Below are 26,567 nucleotides of genomic sequence, written 5' to 3'. Positions count from 1 at the left end.
GCAGCCTCCTCTTTGGTCAGGAAGGGACAAAAGAAGGCTGCCATGAATAAATCAATACATTTTAACATTAATAATAGATCATTAGGAGTTTTATGTGTTCGAAATAATGGAATGTCTATTGCATTTTTAAAAACAGAGAGCGTTTGGCTCTGACCTCTCTAGAGCCAGCACTGACATGAGCAGGGTGTTGGGACATTATGGCATCCTCTAAATAACAGTACACTGATGAGACATGGAAGACCTCCATCAGCTGCCAGTGGGAGGGTGTCTCTGCCCTGGTCTGGACACTGTCGCTAAACCGTCAAACTCAATTTTATATTAGGGAGATAAAAACTAATATTTTAATATTTGAAGTGAAAAAAAAAAAAAAAACTAAACCAGAAACATTCATTCTTAATATTTCTTCTGACAGACAAAAATAGAAAAAAATATATAAAAACCTATAACTAACTAAACTGGAAACTGGCATTTCATTATTTCAGAAAGATGTTTGCTGCACAGACATCTGCAACTCTTTTTTAAATAAGAGTGAGGCTGTGGTTAGGTCTGTGGCCTTCAGGGCGACTGGAGATTCTTCGGTGCCTGTAGGTGTGAATACGTGAGTGTGAAAAGTTACTTTGTCTCTGTGATGGACTGGCAACCTCTCCAGCCTAGTGAGATATCATTGCCAGTCAACACTGGCTGTTTTTGGGACAGGGAGCCACATTTTCAACACAAGTTCAGCCTCTGATGAGTCAGCAGCTCCTCTACAAGACCTGACAAAGCTTTGTAACTGCTGATGAACTCTGACGTTGGATATTACAGCTCAAAACTAAACTTGACCGCACTGAAGGATAAAAAAAGTGGGTTGTCTCTATAATGGAGAGGCTCAGATGAATGAAAAGTTGGCCCACGGTCTTATTCTGATTAAATGATGAGAAGGCTAAAAATAAAAACAGAAGCAAGTAGCTCAATAGAACATTGATTCTTTTAAGTAAAATAAGATTGTGTATGAGATGTTAAGAGGTCCAGCTGAATATAAAGTTATGCGCAGTTCGTTTCCATTTGGCTGCAGACAGATTAAGGTGTGCTGTATCTTCAAGTCAATCAGGGGCACCCATGTGCACAACATGATGGTGACCCTATCGTCTATAAGAGGAGAGCTCCTTTCGTGTTCTCGTGACTGAATGAACAACTTGAAAAGTCAGAATAGAAAGTCGGGCTCATTAAGACCTGGACCAGGTAGCTATCAGTTATACCAGACCAGCATCCAGCTTACTTTTCTGGCACAATGAAGTCAGTGTGAGCAGTGTACAGTCTCTTCAGTTGGACTTCTGCAGAGATGCAGGATACATGCCAAGGGCCATAAAACCATGAAGTGGCCTCGAATTTGATTGTCTATAAAAGAATGAAAGGTATTGACATAATTCTAAAATTGGATCTTGGCACCAGAGACTTTGATACCACAGTATGTGTCATATATCTTTCAGATGTGTGTGCACATCCAAATACTGTAATTACATATTTTTATGTAGTCTTTAGAGGTTATACTACCAAATCAGGCCTTCACAAACTAAATTCAAATGGAGTTATTGCTTTAATGTGTGTGGTTCTGGCACCACTGGCTGTATGTCTCTAAAAGATGTGAGGGATCTAATGGGTTTGGGTTTCTGTCCCTCAAGCATATCAGCAATGCATTTTAGCCCCAAGCCATTAGCACCCAGATCCATAACAGCAGCACTTTGAAGTTGGTTGTATAATTAACTAGAAGCCAGATTTTTTCATAACAGGAGATATCTACTCAATTTCACAGGTCCACATTTTGCTGCAGTTGCATTGTTTGATCTGGATACAAATGAGTGAACCAATGTGTTTACTCCTGTTCCACTGATTTAGGAGAGAGACGGGAGACAGCTCCAGTCAAGCCAACTCTCAATGTCTTCCCAATTTATTGTAATACTATTTTTGGTCTTGACCAGTATGAAAAAAACAAACAACAACAAAAAAAAAAACAACAAGCTGACTGTTCAACCACAACAGCAGTGAGGATTAGACAAAACTAGATTTTCAGCATTGCTTTGAAACAATGTCTTTTTCTTAAATTTCCAATCTACGTTTATTTCGCTCCAACATTTTTTAGTTACACATTTTTAGTCCTCTAAAAATGGTTCACTGCTCTTTACTTGTAATGTCTTTTAAAGCTATGGCCATTTCTCAGCTAATGAATCTGATTCATAGCTGTAGTAATATGAAAAAAAGCCCATGTCTCATTCACAGAGAGAAAACCATACAGTGCAAACAAAACCATCCAGCATGCAAAGTGCATGTGATGGCTGAGGGACACAGGCCCAGAGTTTGGATAGGTAGGCACAACAAATGTTGGTTTGGCTTACAGACGTGATCTGGCTGGGAGTGAGTTGATCTTTTTACACAGAATTTTTTTTTTAAATCGCTTTAAAAGACAATCCATCTGTTTATTTCTTCAGAAGTGTTTCCCCTAACCCTATGTAATGCACGGGGGGGGGGGGGGGAGGGACGGCAACTAAATACTCAGGACTTGAAGCTCTGTCAAAATAAAGCTCTTAAAAGCCATTTCCCAAATTAGAAGGGATGTTGGCTGAACTTGCATGAACTACTTCAAACACACACACACAAAAACTCAAAAGAGGCAGCACGGCGGAATAGTGGTTAGTTCTGTTGCCACACAACAAGAAGGTTGTGAGTTTGGTTCCTGGCCTGGGGCCTTTCTGTGTGTTGTTTGCATGTTCTCCCTGTGCCTGAGTGGGTTTCCTCCCAACGTCCAAAGACATCATGTTTGGGTTAATTGGTGACTCCAAATTGTCTGCAAGTGTGAGTGGTTGTTGGTCTCTGTCTGTCTCTGTGTGTTGGCCCTGGAGTGTGTGTTGGATTGGTGACCCTGCCCTCAACCAGTGTGAGCTCCAGCACCCCACGCAACCCGGAAAAGGATAGCGGCAGAAGATGAAAGAACAAACGCAAAAAACTCAAAATAAATAAATAAATAAATAAAAAATAAAATAAATAACCAGAAAAAAAGAGTTGAGGGTTTGTTGTTGTGTGAGAGGGACATTTTAGCCTAGACCCAGTACGATTCCCGTGTTAGTCAGTAAAAGAAAGAATTGAATGCATTCAACTTACGATGTGAATCAATCTAATCTGTTAATTGTACCATGAAAAGCTCAGAATGCCACAGAGGCTTTTGCTAGCGCTACAAAGCTAGCTTTACTTAATATTAGATCTTCTCCCAACAAATCACTGCCAGCTAATGACAGTTTAGATTTTCTCTTTCTGACAGAAATATGGTTCAGTATGGTAAGGACAAAGGACTTTGTTCTGTATTAGACACATATGGTCAGAGCCTACACACATTCATGGCCACATTCTGGACCTGATTATTTCTAAAGGTGCTGGAATTTCCTCTGTTGTGGTTACAGATCTGACTTTGTCTGACCATTTCTGTGTTTTGTTTGATTGACTGATCACTCAGAATGTAGAAAAAAAAAAAAAAAAAAACCTTTCTCTGTTAAGAAAAGGTACAGTAATGAGAGAACAGGTGCTCTGTTGTAGCTGAAGCTACATCACCAACAATTAGTGCAGAGTCAGTTGACGGACTCTTGGATCGTTTCAGCTCAAAAGTCTTGAATGTAATGGATGCTGTTGCATCGGTCAAAATCAATAACACAAACAGAAAACACAATGGAGAAATACCACTATGGTAACAAAGCTGAAAACAGAATGGAGGAAAGCTGCGCACAAGTGGAGGAAAACTAAACTTCAAAGTCACTATGAACTGTACAAACAAAGCCCGTGCAACAAAAACAATGAGCTCCGCAGGGCCAGACAGCTACATTTATGACATGATTAACAAGAACGTCAACAACTCTCACACTCTGTTTGCTGTGGCTGACAAAAACTTACAAACCCTCCAAAAGAGATAAGCACAGAAATGCAACTTTTTTAGTGAAAAAATTAAAGCCATTAGACTAAACATTATTCCCACACAGTCAAACAAAGATAATAACAAGAATATGAAATGCGCTATATAAATAAACTCGCCTTGCCTTGCCTAAATATATGTCAATCAAATGCCAATGCTTATTTTAATGCAGCAGCTGGACCTTTGGCGAAATCAACTCTCTTTCTTGCTGCAGGCAAGATGAAAACATCAACCCTTTCTGTGTGTTCAATTTGCAGCTGGAGCCAGTTTACTGCAGCTCACTAGTTATCTTGTTGTATCCATCTTAGATATGAGACAGAGCCATGTTAGATACAGTCCATCTTGTTATATCCATCTTAGATGTACCAAGCAGGAAAACTCCTGACCAGAACTTCACAAACCTGGACTTCTAATATGCTTGAACATGTTGACATCTTCATAAAATGGTTGGACTGATTGATATTTTTTTTTTACATTTTGGTTTATAATCAACTTTTTTCACCCGAAGCTTCAGAGGTCAAACTCCTGCACTGTGAAAATGTCACACAAAATGTGTAAATGTCACACATCTTCGTTGCCCCACCTTCATGGGACAGGAGACGTTATAGGAGAGTAAATGTCTAATGTGGTTTCCAAAGCATCAAACAACAGCAACAACTGTTAATGTGTGCACTTTAGCAAAAGTCATTGTACATATTTGAACGCTCCAGGCCAAATGCTTTCATTAGGATTTTTCTCTCCATGTTTGGGAGAAAGACTATGGCAACTACACAGAAAGATGCACTGGCTGCGAAACAATAAATGGAGTCCCTCCTTTAAAATGTCAGGATATCCTGAGCAGGCTGACCTGTGTTGACCTGACACACAGGCTGAAGGTGTGTTGCGATGTAAAGCTGAATAGCACATTGTTGCTTGATGCTGAGAGGATTTTCCAACAGCTTTTCCTTTTCTGATTACAGGGGTTCAGAGCCACAATGTTTCTACTGTATGTGGTGTTATCCAACCTCTTTTCTTACCGTACTGTACCTTATTCATGTTTACATAGTGAGATGAGTTGTATGAAGCCAGAGAACTCAAGTTATGAAATCAGAAGCCAGAGCCAGGAGATAGTTAGTGTATCTTAGTATGTACACAGGAGGAAATAGTTAGCCTAGGTCTGTTTTAAAGTCTACCAGCACTTCTACAGGCCGCTATTTAAGATGTTATATTTCATTTGTTTGATGAACTGAGTCAGGATACCTGATGCCATGTTTACAGTTTTTATACCAAGCTTAGCTAAACTAACCAACTACTAGCTGTGCACCAAAAAACAACGCACAACACCAGCCTGAACTGATGTTACAGGCACAAGCTAAACAATCATCAATCGTTTTTTCAAATGGGCTCGGCCTGTAGCTGGTACAGCGGTTCAAAATTCAGCTCCTCTCGTCCACATTTGGAAGTGTCTTTGTACAGGACCACTCAGTGCGTGAATGTGTGTGTGAGTGCTTCATTAAAAAGTGCAGTACAAGTGCAGCTCATTTACCCAACAGCTGTGCTCACCTGGTCTGACGAAGAGGAATAGGGAGGGAGATGCAGAGGAAAGGGTCAAAGGTGTTGCTTTGTTTCAGACAGTGGGGGCACGTCAGTGAAGATCTGAGGAAAGCAAAGCACAGTCACATTAGACGTCTAAAACACACACACAGAGTTCTAATTGATGACTAGCTGACTTAATGTTGTCACACAAGTGGACGCAGGAAAAATGGAAAATGGGAAAATGAATACGTTGTTTCTTAATCTGATGGTGAGAAAGGGAAAAATGAGCGATGTCAGTGGTGAAATGTGAGAGACAACAGGCCGGGGGGGGGTTGGAACTCAGTAGAGCCCCCTGGGTGGTGCAGTACAGGGGAACGTGCTGAGGCCGTTTCCATCTTATTGCATAACTCTCGCCAGTGTCGTTAACACTCGTGATGCCATTATGGGATCCTGAGCAGTGAGAAACAGGCAGTTTCCTCATCTGCATCTGAGCGCACAGGACACAGATCACTGAAAAAGGAAATGGCTGAATGCACACAGCAGTGATTCAAGCACTTTTCCATTCAGTCGCTTTTGTTCACGAGTACACTTGTTTCCATTATTCCTTTTCCACTTTAACAGGAGGAAATCATTTATTCCAGTGAGCGAATTGTCTGAGCAGTGAGTCAGAGAGCCCACTGAACTTAATGGGCTAATCGCTAGAGGTGATGTTGTAAACTGCACTGCAACTAAATTCAATCTTTTGTGTAATATTTTTAATGAATCTGTGCCTGATTTCCTGGATATATGTATATATATAAATCAATAAACACACAAATAATAAGGTGAATCTCGGTGCTAATGTCATTATGAAATGTGCATTTATTGTTCATGTTGTAAGTGATATTGTAAGTGCAGTTGGAACAGTGTGGTCCGAACTGGGGTTTTCTTGTCCTTTCCACGTGACAATTTATTGAATAGGAAATTCTTTGATAATCACAGGCCTGGATAAATAGTTTGAAAGAGGTACCAACAGCCATGAACAACAACAATAACAACAACAAAAAGTCAAATAGCACTTTTATGACCTATTTCGTCTGATACTGTTGAAAAACCAAAAAGTTGGGAAACACAACTCTCACTGATCTATGTAACGCCTCTCTTCTCAGTCTTCAGCGGGTGATTTGTGGGTGACAGCTGATTTCAGCTGGTTTGAGAAGCAATTTTGGATGCTCATTTGAAAATCCATTCAATGATATGGTGGAAAGAGGAATCAAATAATCATGACGTTTTTGTTGCCCAACAAAAAAAAAAAAAAAAAAAAAAAAAAAGGACTCTTCAGAAAGACCCCATTCAGTCAGAGAGCCAGTTCTCAGACCTCACATTCAAAGTCTGTGGTTGTACTTTGGTTTGCGGGTTATTGTGATGATTGTGTGGAACTGTTTCACTGTGCAGGATGGATCACATTCCCAGTGATTTTGAAAGGTTATGGCTAATAAAAGCAGAAGGAAAATATCACCCATCATTGCTCTTCTGCTATAATTCAAACCTCTCAACACAAAGGAGTACAGTACAGTTTAATACGCAGTAATACTATGGGTTGGGTTGGACTTATGGGTTATGGGCAAACAGGGGCATAATTTAATCTTCATGCACTGGCCTGCTGAGGAGAGGTCTCCCTTTATTACTCTGATTTATGGCTTTATTTCAAATGTGTGAGATGAAATAACTTATAACTATGTGTCACACTTCTACTACTGGATATTGTTAAAAATGATAATTGCAGAAAGTGTGTTGAGCCTTTACAACCTTTATGTGACGTTCTGTCACTAGAATTGAAGCCATCGATGAACTGTTGATAAGCATTATAGGAAGGCACCTGACAGACTCAGAGTGGGTGAGAAGGGGGGTAAGCGGGGGGGGGGGGAGTGAATAAAGCTCTATTCAAGCAAGCCCAGCTGACACTGGCTCTTAGTGGCTCTCTCCCTCTTGGCAGAGTAGAATGGCTGCCCTACGGATGTCTTATTCTCGCCAGGAAACAGTGCGGGTAGCTGCACGCCGTGCATACAAATCACACTCAGGCTCCACTAAAACATAGATGTGCTCTGCGCTGCTTGAAAACACTTAAAACAAGAAAAGGAGCGAAGGAAGAGGTGATATTCTGGTGATGCTCTAATGGAGGAAGTGTGCAAAGGGGTAGAGAGGAACGCATCCCCCTCGGTCCCTGCTGAAGAGGCTCTGAGCTTGACGCTTTGCACTACAACACATTGCTGAAGGCTCAGAATTTTCCCAGATGATGCATCACCTTGGTATCTTTATCTAATTGATTCTCTTCCCTAAGAGAGGGAATTAAAACAAAAAAAGTCTCAAATGAAACAGATTGGTGGTGAATCTTCTAGCCAAGCCAAACTGGCAGCTATCCTCTGCTGGGGGATGAAAAGTATTTCATTTACCACGCTAATGCTCTGAAATTGAAAAGGCATAAACCTTAACGCACGCCTCATAATTCACTAATTGAAATGGCAATATACACATCATAAACAGATCCATTACTAGGCCTGCAAACTCTGGTACATTTAATTCAATGCTGCAGCACAAATCATAACAAATCAGGAGATGTGATCAAAACACAGGTCACGTGGTCAAGAAGTGAGGGTCTCGCACTGAAAGTGGCTTCACAGTAACATGAGCCGCTCTCCCACTGAAACTGCACCATGGCTGAAATTTGAAACGCTTGGCTGCCCGTCAACTGGGCTTCACTGTAATAAATAACGCTTAACAGACAAGCATCTTCTCCGACTGCAGCCCATGCCTCACCCACACAAAGACAAATATCACAGTAGTACTGCTGGGGGGCAAAGCAATTGATCTATATATCAGTGATAGAACAAGTTAGAGGCAAGAGATGTAATTTAGCACCTTAAAATGAAAAGTTTATCATACAGTTAAGCTCGGGGCTGAATTGTTGTGATCAACTCTGGCACATCATGACAAATAACATAAGCTGAGATAAAGTAACTCTCTGCTTGTCTGCCCCGGAGAGTGATTTAACTTGTCTGAACGTGTATATTGGCCGTGCTGATTGAACAGTGACAAACCAGGCTATTACAAGGATAATTCTCCGCTCTGTCAACTCTAGATGCTGGATCACCATGGACATTGCATTGTGAAGCGTTACACAGGCAGTGGAGGGGCCTTGGGACTCCTTCAGAAGAAAATAGAGGGACGGGAGTCAGGAGATATTTGTTCAAAGTCCAATTCCAGCCATAAAGACAAAAGACAAAGCATTTGTCTCCATTTAAACCTCACACCCCAGTATTGCATGCATCGCTTGTAAACCAAACAAGTCATATATGTATGTGAATATATATTTATATAAAGATGTATCCCCACCATTCTATTTCATTTTACCTCTCTGGATAGCACAGTATTTGAGTGGGTGAAGGGAACTAATTCTGCCTGTCAGGCTGCTGGGACTGCTGCTTCCTGTCTAGACACACCCAAGGTCTCACAGCTGAAACATTTGACAGCGAGGGTAGCAATTAAGAGATGTGCTCTGACAGACGTATTACTGGCAGTCACACTGAGCTGACAAATTTCCAAGGAACTGGCAAAGGAAGGTGCCAACAAATAAGATGGAGGACCTGGAGAGGAAGAAAATTATGTATATACACATATATGAATATGTATATATGTGTATTTAATATGTATATGTAAGACCTGTGTATTTTGTCAGTTTTGTCAGAAGTGAATCTGAGGTTTCACTTTAGCATCAGGAGCTGGATACAGGAATTAGAATCTATGCTGAGTAAGAAAGTAAGATTTTGATTTAAGTTATAAAGTAACTAATAAAACCTTCATACAAGACAAAACAAGATATTATATAAAGACGGGAGGAGTCAAAGGTGGATCGTCACAGGGAGAGTCGGATTTTATTTCAAAATATCTTTTTTTGTCATTTTTACGCTGGCAACAAATCTACGGTGCAAATAAACCCAACCTCTGGATGATGCTTCACTCCCTACAGACTAATTAACTGCCTCTTCATCTGAGAGTGAATGACTGATTGATGCGCGTCATCAGGACATCCAGCTGTATAAGAAATATTAATGATACGGTGTGGAGACAAGCTGCTTTTTCCATGCATCACTACAAAATTCCAGCAACTAGTTCATTAAAGAAAGAAAAAAAAAATAAAAATAAATCTCTTCATCTCAGTCAATCTCAGCAAAATTCACAAGGATTTACAGAGCCAACAATCTCGACTATTTCACCCAGCGCAAAACGTTAGCAATCTAAATAAAGACTTGTGCTAAAGGGATTTCTGTTTCCCTCAGAAGCCCAGAGGTTAAGGCACCAGGGCACTTTTTCATTAGACCTTTTTACTACTAGTGCTTTTGTCTGATTGGTAATTACTGACTGCTGAGGATTTACTGTTTTTCTAACCTGGCATCTGTGTCTCTGAGGACCTCTGTGTCGAAGAAATAATAACATCCCCATTACACCTCCTGTATCCAGCAATTGCACTATAATCTGTACAATGGGGCCTAAATGCCATTGCTGAGTGTATGTGGGCAGTTAAATGTGGACGTGACAGCTTCACACATAGCTAGATCACTTCGAGTTTTGCTGCTATGTTGCGGCTGATTGTGTCATTAGATTTATGGCATGTGTGAGTGCGGTATGTTCGGGAGGGAGACTCACTTGTACTGGGCCTGGAAATGTTCCTGCACAAAGCTGTACTGCGTTCGGTGCTGCTGGGGCGGGTCAGGAGACGATGCCTCTTCAGCTCCAGCAAGGCCCTGCAGCACAGAGGAGGCCATCCATGAACACAGAGCCGTCACAATGCCACAGTCTTCAGAGATTCATCATATATAGCTCAGCCTGTCAGGAGCCGCTGTGAGAATAACCTCATACTGAAGCGCTGCAACAATGCATTTAGAAAACAGAGGCTCCAATCAAGTGCAGGCTTTCCACAATTTTTCTTTTCACTGGCAATATTGTGGAAAGCACTGACCTACACATAACCCCCTGGGAAAGGCCTGTCTTTATTCTTTCATGTACTCACCAACAACAGAGAGGAAGCTGGCCTTGGGTGAAGATAAAATGAGAAGAAAAGAAAAAAAAAAATGAGATCACAGAAAAACTTCCAAGGTCAATAAACAAATGTGTGGGATGGCACACACAGGGAGTGCCTTAGAACCACCGCTGAGTGTTTCCACAAAACTTAGGGAATAATGTTCAGCATCACTTTATCACGGCGATAAAGTTTTCTTTATCACCCACACACAAAACGTTTCATACTTGGCCATAAAAAGGCACAAAAGTTTAAATGAGAAGACACAGTAAGATGGACTACTTGGTTATTATTAAAGGTTAGATGTTAGGAAGATGGCATCAGGGGCTGTTAGCTTAGCGTCACAATTTTTGTGACAGCTCACAGCCAATTACAAGCAGCTGCATGAAATGGTGAGCACTTCCTGTGTAAGTGGGCGTGCTGCTGGTCCATGCCACAACAATGCAGCAGCAGATACAGTATAAATGTGCCTCAGGTTCTTATCTGAAAATGTAATAGCTAGTAGCCAAAAACAAGATCACATCCGTTGATTTTTTTTCCCCTCCAAATAGTGAAATAAGAGCAATAATAAGATTTGGAGATAAAGCAAATGTGAAGTATGAATTTTTTTTATTTTTTAAATTTTTTGGTTGGATATTGATGTCAGCAAGAGTAAACCTGGACCAGAGCAGAGCAGAGCAGAGCAGAGATCTGATTGTGAAGATTGTGTTGATGGGACAGAAACAGCAAGTCTTAAGAATTCATTTTTTCTTGAAAAAATTTCTCGATTTGAAAAAGTCCATTTTAGTGTTTGTGCCTTGACAAAAATTGAGTGACAGTGGGCTGATTGTCAGGTTCACTTCTGTCAAATCTGCCACTGGACTCCTAAAGGGGCAGAGGGGTGGCAAAGCCCTTGTGACAGTCAGATTGCTTTTACAGTGAAACATAGAGGATTTAAAAACTAAAACTGAAAGTCCGTAATAAGCAGGCATATTGCACTGTACCAATTCTATTTCACATATTACTACCGGCGTCCTGGCTTAACAGGCCATTTAGGACACGCAAGCACCTTGTTTGTGTGACTGCACGCTGTCAATCCCACAATAGCCTGGTGGAAAATGTAGGTACTTGAAAATGCATTAAGTCATCGTATCATTTCAGCTGTGCTTTTACACCGAACTTGCCAGGCCAAACGGAAATGCACTTTTCCAAGCCTTCTCTGTTGACACATTCTCCCTCTTTGTTTACTATTCCTCAGATTTCTAACTCCGGGTCCCGTACTGGCTGCCACTGTTCCCAGGCTGGCAGCTCGACCATGACCTCTGCTCGCAAACGGAGCTGAAAGGAGGTTTAGAATTTCTAAAAAAGGGAGCGGGAACTTTAGGGGGGCATGTGTGCGTGTCTGAGAAATCAGTACGAGATGGATGCAGGCAGAGAGGCAGAAGTCTTTTACAGTTCACCACCATTTCCAATCTTGAGCCCTTTCTTCTAAAAGCATGTGAGCTTTCCAAAGACGGAGCGCGAGACTGAAACCTGACCTTCCTACTGCTCTGTGCTTCAGCAGGCACGTACAATGACAAACCTCTGCCGCCTCTTATGCTCTCCTCTCTGCATAGATGTCAGGCTTTTCAATTACTCCCGCCAAATGTCAGGGCCTCCAAAACAGGTGATTAGATCCAGGTGAATTTTTTGTTACTGGTTCATATAACACATGCAATGCACAGTGAGGAATTAGGAGACAGAGGGTAATGTAATGCAACCCCTCAGACTCTCTAGCTCCCTTTTCCCACCACGTATTTGGTAATGGATTCCATCGCTATCTTTACGTGGAGATAACAAAGCAACGTTCAGGCTACCAAGTGCAGAAACAGCCAGCCTTATCACTTTTCAGAAATCCCTGCCCAGCTCTACCATGTCAATAGACCGAAAGGCGTCAGCTGTGTTCTCAGTAGCTGTTGACAACACAGATATTTAAGCACAGCGAGAAAGTGCGACGGGTTACATGCCCACTACCATGTGGCTCTGATAAGGCCTCGCTCATCTAACTGATTGTGGCCAGATAGCGGTCCCCATAGAGTAACTGCTGCTGGTCCGAGAAATTGTTTTACAGGTTGTTAAGTGACCCCGACTGACCAGGGGTCCATCTGAAGAGGGGCCATGTGCTGGCCTGAAATTGAGATTCTATCTTTGAAATTGGCTGTCAGAAAAATATGCCAACTTCAAACTGATAAAAATGCAACAAAACAAGCAACAGAGAGGTGGGAAATCTGAAGAGCTATTTTTAGTGTCAGGTCTTACCAATAGATGGCTATTGCCAAAAGGGAGCACAAAATGGAGGGGAACATCACAGAGTGTGAATATTCACTTTTTACACTTCGTACAAAACAATATTAACACGCACACACACACACACACACACAAAGAATTCCTTGCAAATCAACACCTCATGTATCTTTGTTGTGATCATCATACTCAGTAATTATTGAGCATCCGCTGAGCAACTGCTCTTTTTATCATTCCCATAAACATCCCTATCACTTGGTTATTGTCTCTGCTCATTATCACAGACATCTCTTTATGCCGGTTTGTGACATGTGGGGGCTTAGAGGGCTTTGGAGTAAATGAGCCTGTGTTGCTGCCTCCTGTCGCAGACATTAATACGATTGTGGATTTGGTATGTCCTTGAGGAGCTTACTGCAGATCGGTTTGTTGTTTTTGGAGCAGCTATGTGTTGGCTTTTTCTATTTGTGCCTGCTACTTTGCATTGGAGTTTTTAGTGGTAGGACGTGGTTCCCTTGTGGCCTTTGGTGCAGCGGGTCTTGGATCCTTCCTTGAATATTTTAGGATCTCTAGGTGGGAGTACCTTTTCGCAGCAGGTTCCCCCCTGGGACTAGTCCTGATCTCACTTGTGTGGGTGTAAGAGTTTGGCACAGGAGCATCTGTGGCTCAAAGTAGCTGAAACCTAGTTCCCAAAATTTTTTTAAACTGTTTAGATCTGTTAGAAAAAGCTGGTTTGTGTTGGCTGTGGTGTAGCTGTGAAAGGTTTTAATCCAACTGTGATGCAGGGTGAACAAATGACCTGGGAGGGTCTAGCAATCAACTGGGAGTCTTGGTTGGCTCCCAGTTGCACTAATGTGGTCTGTCTGAAGGAAAAAAAGCAATCACTGGATTTTATTACTGTAACTAAAACATGACTGAAAAGTTAAACTATCAATGAAATCTCTCCACTGACATAGACTATTCTGGAAATGTTACATTATCAGTACAAGCACGTATATGTTCATGAAAATGACACAGTAACTATGGAAACAAGTGTGCAGAGCTTCCCTGATTAATAAGACAGCCAAAATGAAAGAAAGCTGTCCTCTGATGTGTTTGTATCCTGCTCGGCAGTTCATTTAGCATATTAAAAAGTTTCACAGTGATCCTGTGGCAGACGTCTTGAATAGCCTCTCTCTGCTGGTGTGTTAAAAAATTCAGAGCATAAGGTAGACTTTCTGTTTAATTTTAATAATGTTTATAATCGGTTCTTTCTCCATCAGCTCTTTGCGGCAACAGGCAAAATAACCTACACACTTTACCGACTCTTACACTCTAAAGTGCTGCGTAAATGGCAGGTGCTCACCAGAATTTGATTTTCCCCTGGGGTGCTGATGATGCAGGATGACAGTTGCCAAAAAACGGTCCAATCACTGCATTGCCTGTCACTCTATTTGCCTTCATGTTTACTCCTGCATGTTGGTTTGTTAAGCGTCAGTGTTAACGGAACTAAAACGCAGCAGCGTACGGGTGCGTCCCAGGCTGGATGCTCTGTCCACTCCAATCCAAATCAAATTTCAAAGTGTCTTTTGCATCATTTGCAACAGATGAGTTTGGCACCGTGGGCAGAGCATCAGTCTGAGGGGACGACGTGATGCTTTTGCTTTGGGAAGCCACGTCTCCTAGGTAACCACATCTGTTGTCACCACATGAATGGTGATAGGCTGGTGATACCTGGACACATAAATTTGATATGATCACTGTCCCAAAGATCTGAATTGACAACAAAAGGATTCAGCCTTCCTAACAACAGTGGATGACTGCAGACTTGACAGAGATCATCTTCATCTCTGCATGCTGAGAAAAACGGGTGTTAAAAATACAGCACCACATTTTTCTTTAACTGGCAGTTTGTAATGATGATACGACTCTTCTCTAGCACATATAATCGGTAGGAACACTGACAAGTTGTAATGAAGGACTGAAATTAATGGCTGAGCCCATAATGAACAGGAACTAAAACCAGATCCACTTATCTGTTTGTCACTTATCAAATAACACAGACAAATACAAACACAAAAAAGGTTCACCGCTAATATGAAAGTATTGTCAAGCCAGAAAAGTGTCTACCTCTGCTTAATCCATAAACCTCAGTGCCAGGAAAGGGGTGAGTGCCAGTGGCTGGGGAGAACGGGGAAAATTAAAACTCAAATCCTTCACCCTGGCACCTTAGTGTGCTGTAATTGATTTCTGGGATTTAGATAAATGACAAAGATACAGCATGCAAGTGAGGGGCGGGTTGCAGCCCGGCCGCTGGCTCAGCACTGTCAGCTGGAGGCCAGAGTTCACTGACTGTGGTTTTTAAGCTGACTGAGAGAGGAGGAGGCAGAGCTGCCAGAGTGATGGAGAGGGTGAACTGTGATAAGCATATTGTTGTGTAGCTGGCTGCTGAAAATCAGAGAGCTACCTGAAGAGGGTAATTTCCTTCCAACAACAGGGAACACTGGCTGATATCAGGCTATTCTAATGGTGAGACCATCATGCACTAATATTTTAGTTCCCTACCTTCTGGATAAATATTCATGCAGACAGTGATTCTTATGGATGACAAAATAATTAATGCACATTGATAATATAAAAACCAACATTTGCACAATGTTGACGAAGTAAAAATAGTGAAAATAAATGCTGATGCTGTAAATGTGACTGACTTTTATTTGCTCTTTCCCACATTGAGATCAATGTTATTGAGGAGAGTTTTGGCAGCTGTGGAAACAATGCTGCATTCACTCATTATCCATCTCAACAGCGAGGATGCAGACACACAGAGGAGCAGCTTGCTGACTCACCAAATCTGAGTCTGTTGACTCCTGGTCATCCGAACTTCAGCATGAAAGCCTGAAATCGCACAGATTAACAGCGCACTCTGTCCCTCCGGGGAGGCTTTCAATAATTCACCCAAAAAAATGTTGCTGGGAGTGATTCATCTCAGCGAGTAGAATCCCTGCAAAGGAACTCGGGCACTCTCGCTCCACTGTGGTGAGAATCCAGGAAATGTGCCCCCCGTCGCCATCCTCACAGACCACCTGTCTCGTCCTGATGGATTTTCAGGGATGGGGGAGGTAGATCGCAACTGGGGGGACGAGTGCTCCCAGTAAAAGCCCTGTTGTGAATAATTTAAACAAGCCGTGGAAACACACAGGAATGGACATGTGCTTCTACTGGAGAAAGCACTATAGTGGGGTGACTGAGAACAAGACCCAACAGCACCCTGTGGTGATTGTAACGGAAACAGGGAGACACAGGAGGAGACGGAGAGATGTGGGGCAGGAGCAAAGACACTAACAGACACATATGGTTGTCTATTGAAATGGACAGAGAAAAAAAAGAGAGTGGCACCAACAGCTGAATGAAGACATTCTGAGTAGTACACACAACTGACATACAGAACCTCGATAAATAATGTACAGTCTCCCACTACACTGCCTCCTGCAGCATTCATACCCAGCTATAAATAGAACCAATAATAATGATACTCAAAGCTTTTCTCTCTGACCCTCCTGCCTATTATTCCCCGTGGGCAACAACCCAGGGTGGGGTGGCTTTGTATGGACATGCTATGTGTGCCCAGACATCTGTGCCTGGACGGAAGATTATTTCTTTAACATCTATGGGAATAAATATGAGCCCATCTGTATTGTTTCAATATTTCTTAGTCTTCAATTTCTAATCACCTTTATGTCTCCACCTCAGAGGAAGTATTCTTTTGGCACAGAATTGTTGTCCATCACCACCATGGTGATACAGCGAGAGCGAACATCAGATCTGATGATGTCACATCCCTTACTGGCTGCATGGATCCTGCTCTGACCCCCCCCGTGCCAAGGTACACACAACATAATGAATTTCTGATCAATGAGATCAATGAGTTGTCACAAAGTCAAGATTGTTTACTGAACAACGGCGAGTTGTCAAAACAGCAGAGGCCCACTCTCTCTGGGATTAGGTAGTCCTGAAGCTGCCTTGGCCAAACGAACTGCCCCTTAATTTTGGTGCAAACACATCATTAGCCGTTTTAAGCTAACTACAGGATGGATTTCAGCAGACACCTGTGTTCCCTGCAGGATGAATTTTAAACGCCCTCGTCTTAAACCTAAACATCAGGTCAAATTTGAGGTTATCCTGTTGTTCAGTTTATGGTCCAAACCTTACAAACGCACTCGTGACATAGACAATGATATTTCTACAGGTATCAGCCTCAACTGTAGTCTGTATATGATGCTTATTGACCAATGTTGGCAAACTAAAAAACTAAGTCTCGGCTCCACACTTGCTCCTCTTCTTTGCACATTTTGGATTTAGCTGGCAAAATGGGAACAATAAAGTGGCTCCCACTCTTCAGAAATGTATAGGTGGAATCACCTTGGCCTTTGTTTTATCTCTGTCCTCGCTGTTGCAGCCGACAGCCCTCAGGTTTGCTGCATATATTGTATGTTCCGTATCAATATTCATGAGGTATTAATGGTGATCAATTTGCATGACAGTGGGAGCTTTTTGGGAACTGCTTTAGACTTGCCAAATTGTACACATTTTCATGTAAATTGCGATTGATATAAATTGTGTGGAGGCCCATGTGCACAGTTTTATATGACCAATTATCATTTTGTGTTTGTTGTTTTCAGATTTTTTTCCAAATTTTTGCTTTAATGTTGAAGGAACGAATGAGACTCCTGGTGTCTGTTCATCATGTATAGCTGTTCACTTAATGCTGCTCTCTGAAAGTAAGGGATACGTAAGGACAAAGCCACTGTGGAGGCAGTGTGTATAATGACGACAAAGAAAACCTCATGACAAGAGAGCACAGGCTTCAAAATGAATTTCATCATCAGCGGATGGAAATGAAGGAGCTTTCAACAAAAGAAATGAAAGAGACAGAGGAAAAAAACCTCATCGCTCAGGTCGACGTGGCAACAGGGACAAATGCCTCGGCAAGAAGCTTTTTAGGAGGGAAGCTCCTTTCTTGTGGCCTTAAAAGTCTTAATGCACTGTCAGCATCTTTTCTGAATGGCAGTGCCACGAAGACAGTGGGTGGCAAGGAGAAGCATTTTTTTGTTTGGGTCTCATGCAAATGATTCACATTTTTAAAGGCACAACATGAGTGCTGTGAGTAATACTGAACGTGACGCTGACTTAACCGAAAGCCCTCTGCTAACTGCCCAAATAGTCTGAGAGTGAGTCACGACTACAGGACATTGATTGAGAAAATGATGTGCTCTCCGTGGTTAGTTTCTCACAGCGGGAGTGCTTCCCAGCAACTTGCTGCCTTTTCTCTGCCCGCTGTGTTTCCACTGTTCCCTACCAGGAAAAGGGCTGAAGGCTGGAGGAATCAAATACAGGTTTTCAATATGAGTGTGACTGACTGAAAATATTCTGCATGCAGTAAACTGGCCATTTGATTGGGCTTGTCTTTTATCCATTGCATGTTGGGATAGACTCCGCCCGTGTGAGTCTGTCAGATACTGATACTAAGAACAAGGGGACACTGTGCCAGGGCCAATATCAAACTTATTAATGGGCCAGCTAATCAAGCTTATTTGTTTTCCTGCAGATAAAAACAGCACCATTCTGAGGAACAAAAGAAAAAATAAATCTAGTTACTCCTTTAAATGGATCAGTTATCAGTCAAATGTTGACAATCCACAACAAATAGAAGATTTCTGTTCTGCTCCAGTCATTTAATGCGATAACTTCTTGGCTCTTCATCACAATAATTACACTTTAATGTCAAAGCAGTGCTATGCCTCGACTGTGAAACAGAGAGTGCTTGAAATGGCCTCATTTGGTTTATATTAGCAAAATAGGCTTTGTATTGGATTAGAACCTTTCCTGCGCATTTGGCAGACCAATTATCTTTGAAGAGTTACAGATTTATGCGAAGCGACCTGAACCAGGAGACACACAGTCAGAACTCAAAGTCAGGGGCAGAAGGCAGGTCAAGTTAACCAGGCAGACACAAGGAGATGTGGTCCGGGGAGATCGGTCTGGAAAAGAGTGCTGGAGAGTAGTACATGACGCAACGACAGTCTGGCAGTGTCTGTGAGGATCTGGGCTGCTAAAATACTGGCTGGCTGATGAGTGGAGAGGAGCTTCAGCAGGAGATTGTAACAGTTGAGGTGGCGAGCCAGGAGGTGAGTGAGTGTGGGCTGAGTGTGACAGCTTCTTTAATCTGAGAGCGCACTCATCTAAATCTACTGCAGTTCATAGTTTAACTACAGATGACTGACTCACAACATCCCCTCACATAAGATGAACTATCTTTTTAAAGCCTCATGTTGGCTCAAATGATAATCCCTTCCACACAGAGAGGTTCGCAGGTTTTACCTTATTGGAAAATAAGTACACCTAGATAATGAATTTAAAATGTGACCTGGTAAAGTGTGAAGTGAGCAAAGCTGTTTTTATTTGTGGCACCATGGTAGGCTTCCTCCCACAGTCTAATACGTGCAGGTAAATGGAGCGTGGTGGGGTGTTTGTGTCCATGTGTCATTCCTGTGATTGACCGGTGACATGTCCAGGATATACTCTGCTTTTGGCCATGATGTGATCAGGAATTATATGAATGTTTGGATTTAAATATGAGCAACATTGTTCTGGGTGTGTCAAACATTAAAGGAGAGGCCAATCGTTGCTGAATCACACATGTACAGGACATGTGGACTGAAACATTTAGTGCAAAAGCTTTCTCCTGAAAAGTAAAGAGTTTGTTGGCGAATATGACTTTGAAAGTTGTCTTTGGAGAAGTTTTATCCCACCTTTAGGTGAGCAGTGGGAGAGGCTGAAGGAAATTAATTCTAATAAAGGCAGGTTGCCCTCCTGGGCTGATGAGGTTTATTATTACCCTCCTGCTTCTGCGGCTGATGACTGTGGTGACACAGATGAGGATAAAACACATGCAGACATCAACAGACTACCACAGGAGTCTCTGCTTCCTGCCACTTAGGTGGAATGACTGTCACAACAGCAATAAATATATTCACTTACTCATACTCAAGTAATCCTTCATGAGCATTGAAAGTATCATAAACATTTAGACAATAAGTGTTTCATTACGGCCGGTTCTTTAAAGTAGCGTCTGTTGGTGAGGTTGGATTGATAACTATTGCTTTTTAAAAAATCCATTTGTCTTCACAGGCAGATTCAATTTCACTCAAGATAACACATTAACACTGGACTTGGCGTGACAGGCATGCCTCCCTGCTTAAATTATTTCTATCAACAACTGTTTAAATCATTCCAGCCAGCCCGGATTCAGGCAACTAAATTGACACACTCTCTGGAAAGCCCCCACTCAGCAAATTTGAATCACTTAAATTGTTGGAGCGAGCTGCCAATCAAACCAGGAGAGGTGGGGATTATTTGTGTATGGGAGGAAATTCCTCTTAATTAACAAGTCAGTCTTTAGATTTAACAAAACAAGCGTTCCTGCTTCTGAATTAGAGATGTAACATCTCAAGACTCCAAACAACTCAAAAGCAAACAGTGACCTTTTTTCTTGTTTTTTTAAGCAATTTGCTGACCACGTTCTCCATCATCGGAATCACAAGTTAATTGCAGCTGTCTTCAGTCTAAGACAGCTGCAATTAACTTGGTGGCAACAGGGACAACGACGTTCAGGCACCAAGCAGGAAGCAACAATGCAAGATTATAGTGAGCATGAAGGCAAGTCTGGGGAGATGTCACAAAGAAAATCTTTACAAAAGGAAACAGGAGGTCGTACATATACAGTCCAATAATCCTTCCAGATCCCTGGTCTTCACAAAAATAGTTTCACTCTTACTCCTAAGATGTGAGAGGTTTTCAGACTTTAGTCCTGTGCTGTAAAAGTCTTCTCCTGTGTGGGACTAATGGAGAAATGCTTTGTAGGCAGGACTGCAGAACACAAATACAGTTTATAGAAATGCCCTTTCACTGTTCTTTAAACCAGTGCTGATGCATTATATTGTCTAGAGCGGCCAGGCAGTTGCAGCTTAATTGTGTCTGTGCCACAGCGCGCAGCCCCAAGCCTGAAACTGGCTCCGTTTTAATTAGGAAGCATAAGTTTCATATCCAACCTCCAAGGCTGACACAGAGACACTGACTGACTAACCGTTTAGATAGGCACCTTCAGTTCATTTCAGACTTCCACGCACAGAAAACTCTCATCTCAGCATCTGTGGCTCTTCGCCAATAAACGCTGATCTGGGTCAGAGGTGAGAGGAGACCTCAAGCACACAGAGGCCATACTTGGACCCTTGCCTCCAAGCTGCTTGTCCAGCTGGGCCCCTCTGAGCCACAGGAAGCCATATCAGTTTGGCAGGGCAGACAGAATCAAAGGCAGAGCAGTGAGGAAGCACACACGCAAACACAAACAACACAAAACACACCGAAAATCACAACAGAACCATTCGCCTCTATTCCTGACAGGAGAGGGAGCAGCACTGACCACACACAGGCAACTCCACGGCTCTGCTGCAGCTTTTGAGGTGCACTTAAAGGCGTGTCCTGCTAGAATGAGTTAAAGACACCAAGTTGAAAAAGCGTACAAGTTTGGGTCACTTTCTGGACGAGTCTCCAATTTCAGTACATAACCACCCACATAGTACACATCAAAATGTCCTGACAGAGAAAGGCCAGAGAGAACAAATGATAAAAACAGGAGGGCCACATTGTTTCCTGTTGTGATTTTAATGTGTCGGAGGCTGAGGACCAGACTTTTCTTCACCAATCAAGAAGTCTGCTGTGTTTTACCAGGGCAACAGTCAGTGAAGTCTTGTAATGACTTGCTTTACCGAAGTGATATTGATATTTATTCACAACAGCATATATACATGGTATATTCACTGACCAGACATCTACAATGATGTTTTAACTTTGACCCTTTGCAATGGACAAGGGCTGCAGATTAAACCTGTGATATTTATCTGCAACAATCTTTCTCTGTTAAACAAACAAATAAAACACAAGAAACTGGGCCAGTCCATTAGCTGACAAAAGTAAGTCAGAATGATGCTATTTCCATTGAATGCATTATTTTATTTTTCTGATTCATTTTTTCATTCAATACCAAATTTGCTTGGCTTTCACAGTGACTCAGGGAACAATTGTAAAACGGCAGCATTAAAGGAAAATTTCCAGGTGATAATAATATACATAACACATATAGGATCCTTCAGATCAAGATATGATGATTTTCATTTAGATATTCATCAGTCCACAGTCTATAAATGAAGATGATTTAGTTCTATGGCTACTCTCCATAGAAGTGGGCGTCCAGCTAAGATGACTCCAAAGGCACAGCAGAGTGATCAGTAACATAACAAAGATGCTGAGAGTAACGGCTAAAGGCTTAAAGGAATCACTGGAGCTGGTAAACATCTCTGTTTACAAGGTGACCAGGCGCAGATCATGGTTTTGAAGGACTTAGTGTCCCTGTCAGGACACCACAGACGAACCTGCTGCACTCCTGACAGTTTGCCAAAGAGCAGCTTAACTCTCCACGCTGCCGCTGGGAAAATACTTTGCCGACTGATGAAGTTAAGGTTGGACTGTCTGGGAGCATCATAATTTGGGGCTTTGCTGACTCTGGGCCTTGACATAAGTCACCATCACTGAGGGTGAAATTAAGTTTAGCAAAATTTCTGCCAGTATAATGACTGTCGAGTGACTTCAATCAAAGAAGGCCAGACCTTAGTCAGAGTCCAGACCTGAAATCAGGAGAGCTGTTGTGTAATGACCTCAGAGAGCCCCTCAAAGACATTGTGAGAATACGTCTGAGCTGAAGCAGCTCTGCAGGAAAACTGGTCCAAACTTTCTCCTGAGCTTTGCAGGTCTGATCGACAGGCGCTGGAAGAGCTTGTTTCAGGCTATTGCTGTTCTCAGTCTTCATTTAGATGAAGCTCTTTAAACAGTGGCCTTCCTTGACCAGCTACATTGTGTACACAGCCTCATTCCGCCAGCAATTTTTGTCATGTAGAATCCAAGAGGTAGTTTCTCTCTGTTTAACTGTCTCTATCCAACTGTCACTACTACTTACTGTCCCCCCACCCATTGCCACACTATCACAGGGAACTCAGCCTCACCTCTCCTCCTCTGTAGTTGGGCTGCCCAACAAGTGTCTCTTTCTTCTGGCCACTTACAAAGAGCCACATTCATAAAGAGGGAAGAGAGAGAGAGCCAGAGTGAGAGCCAGAGACAGAGCCAGGGAGAGGGAGCAGTTGAAGTGTGAAGCACTGTTTCCTCAGTGATAAACGATCAACAAACCAAGAGAAGAGAATGTTCACCCCATGAGTCAAAGCCATGGGGAGTCAACGGTAAATGTTAGATCTGTGTAGCGTAAGTCTGTTAGTGTGTCCAGACTTGTAAAGTGCAACCATCTGTTATTAATTAAAATTCAAATTTGAATTCAAACTGCAAGCCATACTGACAAGGTGGTTCTAACTAGATAACCAGCCCGAGGAATCTGTGGAATGGGATGTGCAGGGGATGCCGGAGACAAAGTGGTTATTAACAACAAATGCCTGAAAACAATTAGCAAAAGCCCCACAGCCGAAAAGGACTGCGCTTGCAAACTCCTTGACTGTGAGTGGGAACGTGAGTGGACTGGTAAATGGGGATGACACCTCCCATCAGCCTGGCTGTGACCCTGGATGACTCTGCCAGCTGGTCGGCACCAACAGGACCTCAAGTTGGGTGATAGTGGAGCAAATGAACACAGAATGAATCAACAAACAAACAAGCAAGCAAATAAAAATCACAGGCCAAACCTGATCCTCGACAGGTCCTTTAAATGTTTTACTGAAAGGTGATTTGGACACGACTCTTTGAGCTGCCACTCTCCTGCCCTCAGCGAGGCCCTTCACAAAGCTTCTTTGTGGGTGGAGCAGTGATAGCAGCCTGCATACCACAGATTTACTGTACATTCTTGAAGAGATACTGTGTGTCAGAGCTACAAGAGGGATGAAGCAGAGGATAAGGAGTAGCCCATGATTCACGAGGAGACAGAATTACTAGAATTACTTCCCTCCCTTTTCCTCACGCTCTCTTGCTGAAAGGGTTATATATTCATATGCAGGACAGTCTATTACACTATTCAGAAATGAACTCTAATTCAACACGGCCCATGTTTTTAAAGTCCCATAAAATGGCACAAAAATTAACAAGACAATGGGCTGATCATAGTTGGTGCATCAATGCTATTCCTGCCAATTCATCTATTAAGTGATTGAGACAGGGACAACATTTACTCCCCCAAACATCTCAGACATAAAAAACTCAGTCAACAAAGTGGGAGTTATCTCATCCTAACGACTAATGCCTGCAATGTCAATCTTCTGGTTTTTGCTGAGAAGAGTTAGACACTAAAGTTTTCTTTAATACTTTTTATAAATCAGCACTTATTTCTTAATAAATGCTGACCGACTCTGACTTATATTTAATAAGTCAGAGAGGAGGCAGATTTATGGTGGGAGGAGTTAAATGCCTGTCCAAAATAAACACCTGGTCTGTTCAGTGATTAAAACAAAAATACTTGCTATTGTTGGTATTTTAGGGTACGTCCCTCATTAAATCTGCCTTTACCAGGTTTAATATCTTCATTGATTGTGTTACAATTCTAACATTTGCTGATTAGTACAAAAGGCAAACTACAGCTGCGGCCTGTTTGAAAGGCCTTTATAGGTTCCTATTGAAACCAACACAAACCACCCATGTCACAAACAACTCCCACTGCTGGTATTTTAGAACTGGAGCTACTGAACATCAACTGATTTTAGTGTCAGTGGCTCTGGCCAATGTCAGCCTCACTTCTGTTGTCACTCCAGCTTGTGCTTGGTCAATGGATGCCAGACATTTTACCATGTCCGCTTCCATCCAGCCAGGAGCAGGATATTCGGACAATCTAAAATTCACCGTCTCTGTTGTAATGCTGAGACAATCCTAGCCGAGGTTCCAGGATTAGGTCATCAGTTGTTGTTTTCGTTTTTTTCCAGAGGTTTGTGTCCTCCACAACTCACCTGCTCCTGGGGTGTTAACAAGGCGTGGTGACATGCTCTCTGTGGTGCTGCAGAGTCGCCATAACAGACTTTATCAGCAGCTCCCAGCCCTAACCTCCTGTCATGTCCTCTACAGATCCTTGCACTCTAAAAGACAAAGTCCAGATTGCACCCACGCCTCCATCTAACCCTATAATTCACTTGATTAAAGTGCAACTCAGCACCCCGTGAGATGGGAATTTGGTTCGTATGATACTAAGTATGAATAATAGCAACAAAAACGCTGGGACATTAATAAGTGAGATTTACACTGACATATGAAGATTAGCTTGTCTCAATCTGTCATCTTCAATTGGAAAGATCAAATGTCACCTATAACGGAGCAGGGTACACAAACTCTGTAACAAAGCCAGAGAAAAAGAGCTGAGCTCCCATCTGCAGATAAGCCAACATTTTGAAAATGACCTTGGCTTTGTAATGATATGCTCTGCTGACAGAGCATTTCCTGAAAACTTTGCCTTTTTTGCAAGAGGCGGTTGCATGTCAGTCAGACCAGTTCTCATAAAAAGTGTACAGCCTTGGGAGTGAAAGACCCCTGATCTCCATGTCTTCTGATTCCATAATGATTAAGCAACATAATAAATCATTGCGGTTAGTGCCTCAGGAAGTAACGGGCACTGAGTTTGAGAAGATTTATTTGCAATGACTCACCCATGGCAAGTGTAGCATTTGTAATAAACTATGCCACTGGTTATCACCCTGATAAAACTACAAAAGAAGCAGAGTATCTATTTCGAAAAATGAAAACACGCTTTAATATTACATGAAAATTCAGCTTTTATGTCTCAGTTCAAAGTTCCATACAAGGAGGCTGAGGTTGCACTGTGCCTGCAGGCCTCTCTTGAGGAGTCGCGCTGAGAGGAAATCAAACATCAAATTGCCACGCTCGTGTTCGCCACAGACAATGCATTAGACACAGAGCGCAACCGCGCACCTTAAACTGCTGCACTGATTTTTCAGGCTTATAAACCGCACTGCTGAACAAAATGTGGAGACCTGGAGGTGACCTCTGAGGAGCAAAGACAACGCTGTCTGGGGAATTATCAAAACACATTTCTGGAGAAACTCATCAGTCAGTTTGGGCTTGCTAGACTGACGACAAGCTACGCAGACATTGGTTGGAAAACCATGTACGTTATCTTCATATTGTCTGGTGAATAAAAACAGATAGAAATAAACAGAGAGACCAGACACATAAGGTTTATATTACCATGTATTACATATGAAGTTTTCCGTGTTTTTGATCACATTGGGTTATGTATTACATGACTCAGTGCCTCGCTTCAGTATGCATAGAGAAACTTCATTTTAAAAAGGCTTAAAGCAGATACGCTACCTGATGAGAGACTCCGGGGTCATGAACCATCAACCTGCTCAGTTCTTACCTTTCCGGGTGCCTTGTTGTTGTTATTTTGGGCGTCCAGGTTGACGTCTTCATGGACACGGTCAAGCAGCCACAGGAGAAACTCCAAGGCGTCATGCTGGGAATTACCCCGAAACTGCGATGCATACTTGGACACTACCGTCTGGAGAGAGGAGAAACAGACTTAATGAAACTGTAATTTTTCTGCAGCTACATCATCATGACAGAATGGCTGATTAAGTGCCTTTCACGAGGCAGGAAAATGGTTCAGTGCTGTAAATGTGCTGGGGTTATGTTATAATTTCCAAGAGAATCCTCCTGAAAATCCATCAATATAATTATTCCATTCTCGTAATCCCATATTTTAGTTCA

The 26,567-nt window shown here is 42.3% G+C and overlaps 1 protein-coding gene across 2 annotated transcripts in view; it reads right to left on the bottom strand.

Moving 5' to 3' along the window:
• usp43b (ubiquitin specific peptidase 43b) overlaps positions 1-26,567 on the bottom strand; it is a 70,515-nt gene that overhangs the window by 38,073 nt on the left and 5,875 nt on the right. For both annotated transcript variants that reach the window (XM_029509109.1, XM_029509110.1), the window contains exons 2-4: positions 26,218-26,358; positions 10,133-10,230; positions 5,477-5,569 (exon numbers count right to left, since the gene is read on the bottom strand). In XM_029509109.1, coding sequence (XP_029364969.1) covers positions 5,477-5,569; positions 10,133-10,230; positions 26,218-26,358 — 332 coding nt within the window. The remainder of the gene's footprint in view (positions 1-5,476; positions 5,570-10,132; positions 10,231-26,217; positions 26,359-26,567) is intronic.

Source organism: Echeneis naucrates, chromosome 8 (genome assembly GCF_900963305.1).
Source record: "Echeneis naucrates chromosome 8, fEcheNa1.1, whole genome shotgun sequence".
In the NCBI taxonomy this organism is placed as follows: Eukaryota; Metazoa; Chordata; class Actinopteri; order Carangiformes; family Echeneidae; genus Echeneis; species Echeneis naucrates.
The sequence above is the reverse complement of the archived record's forward strand: the minus strand, read 5'-3'. Positions and strand labels throughout refer to the sequence as shown.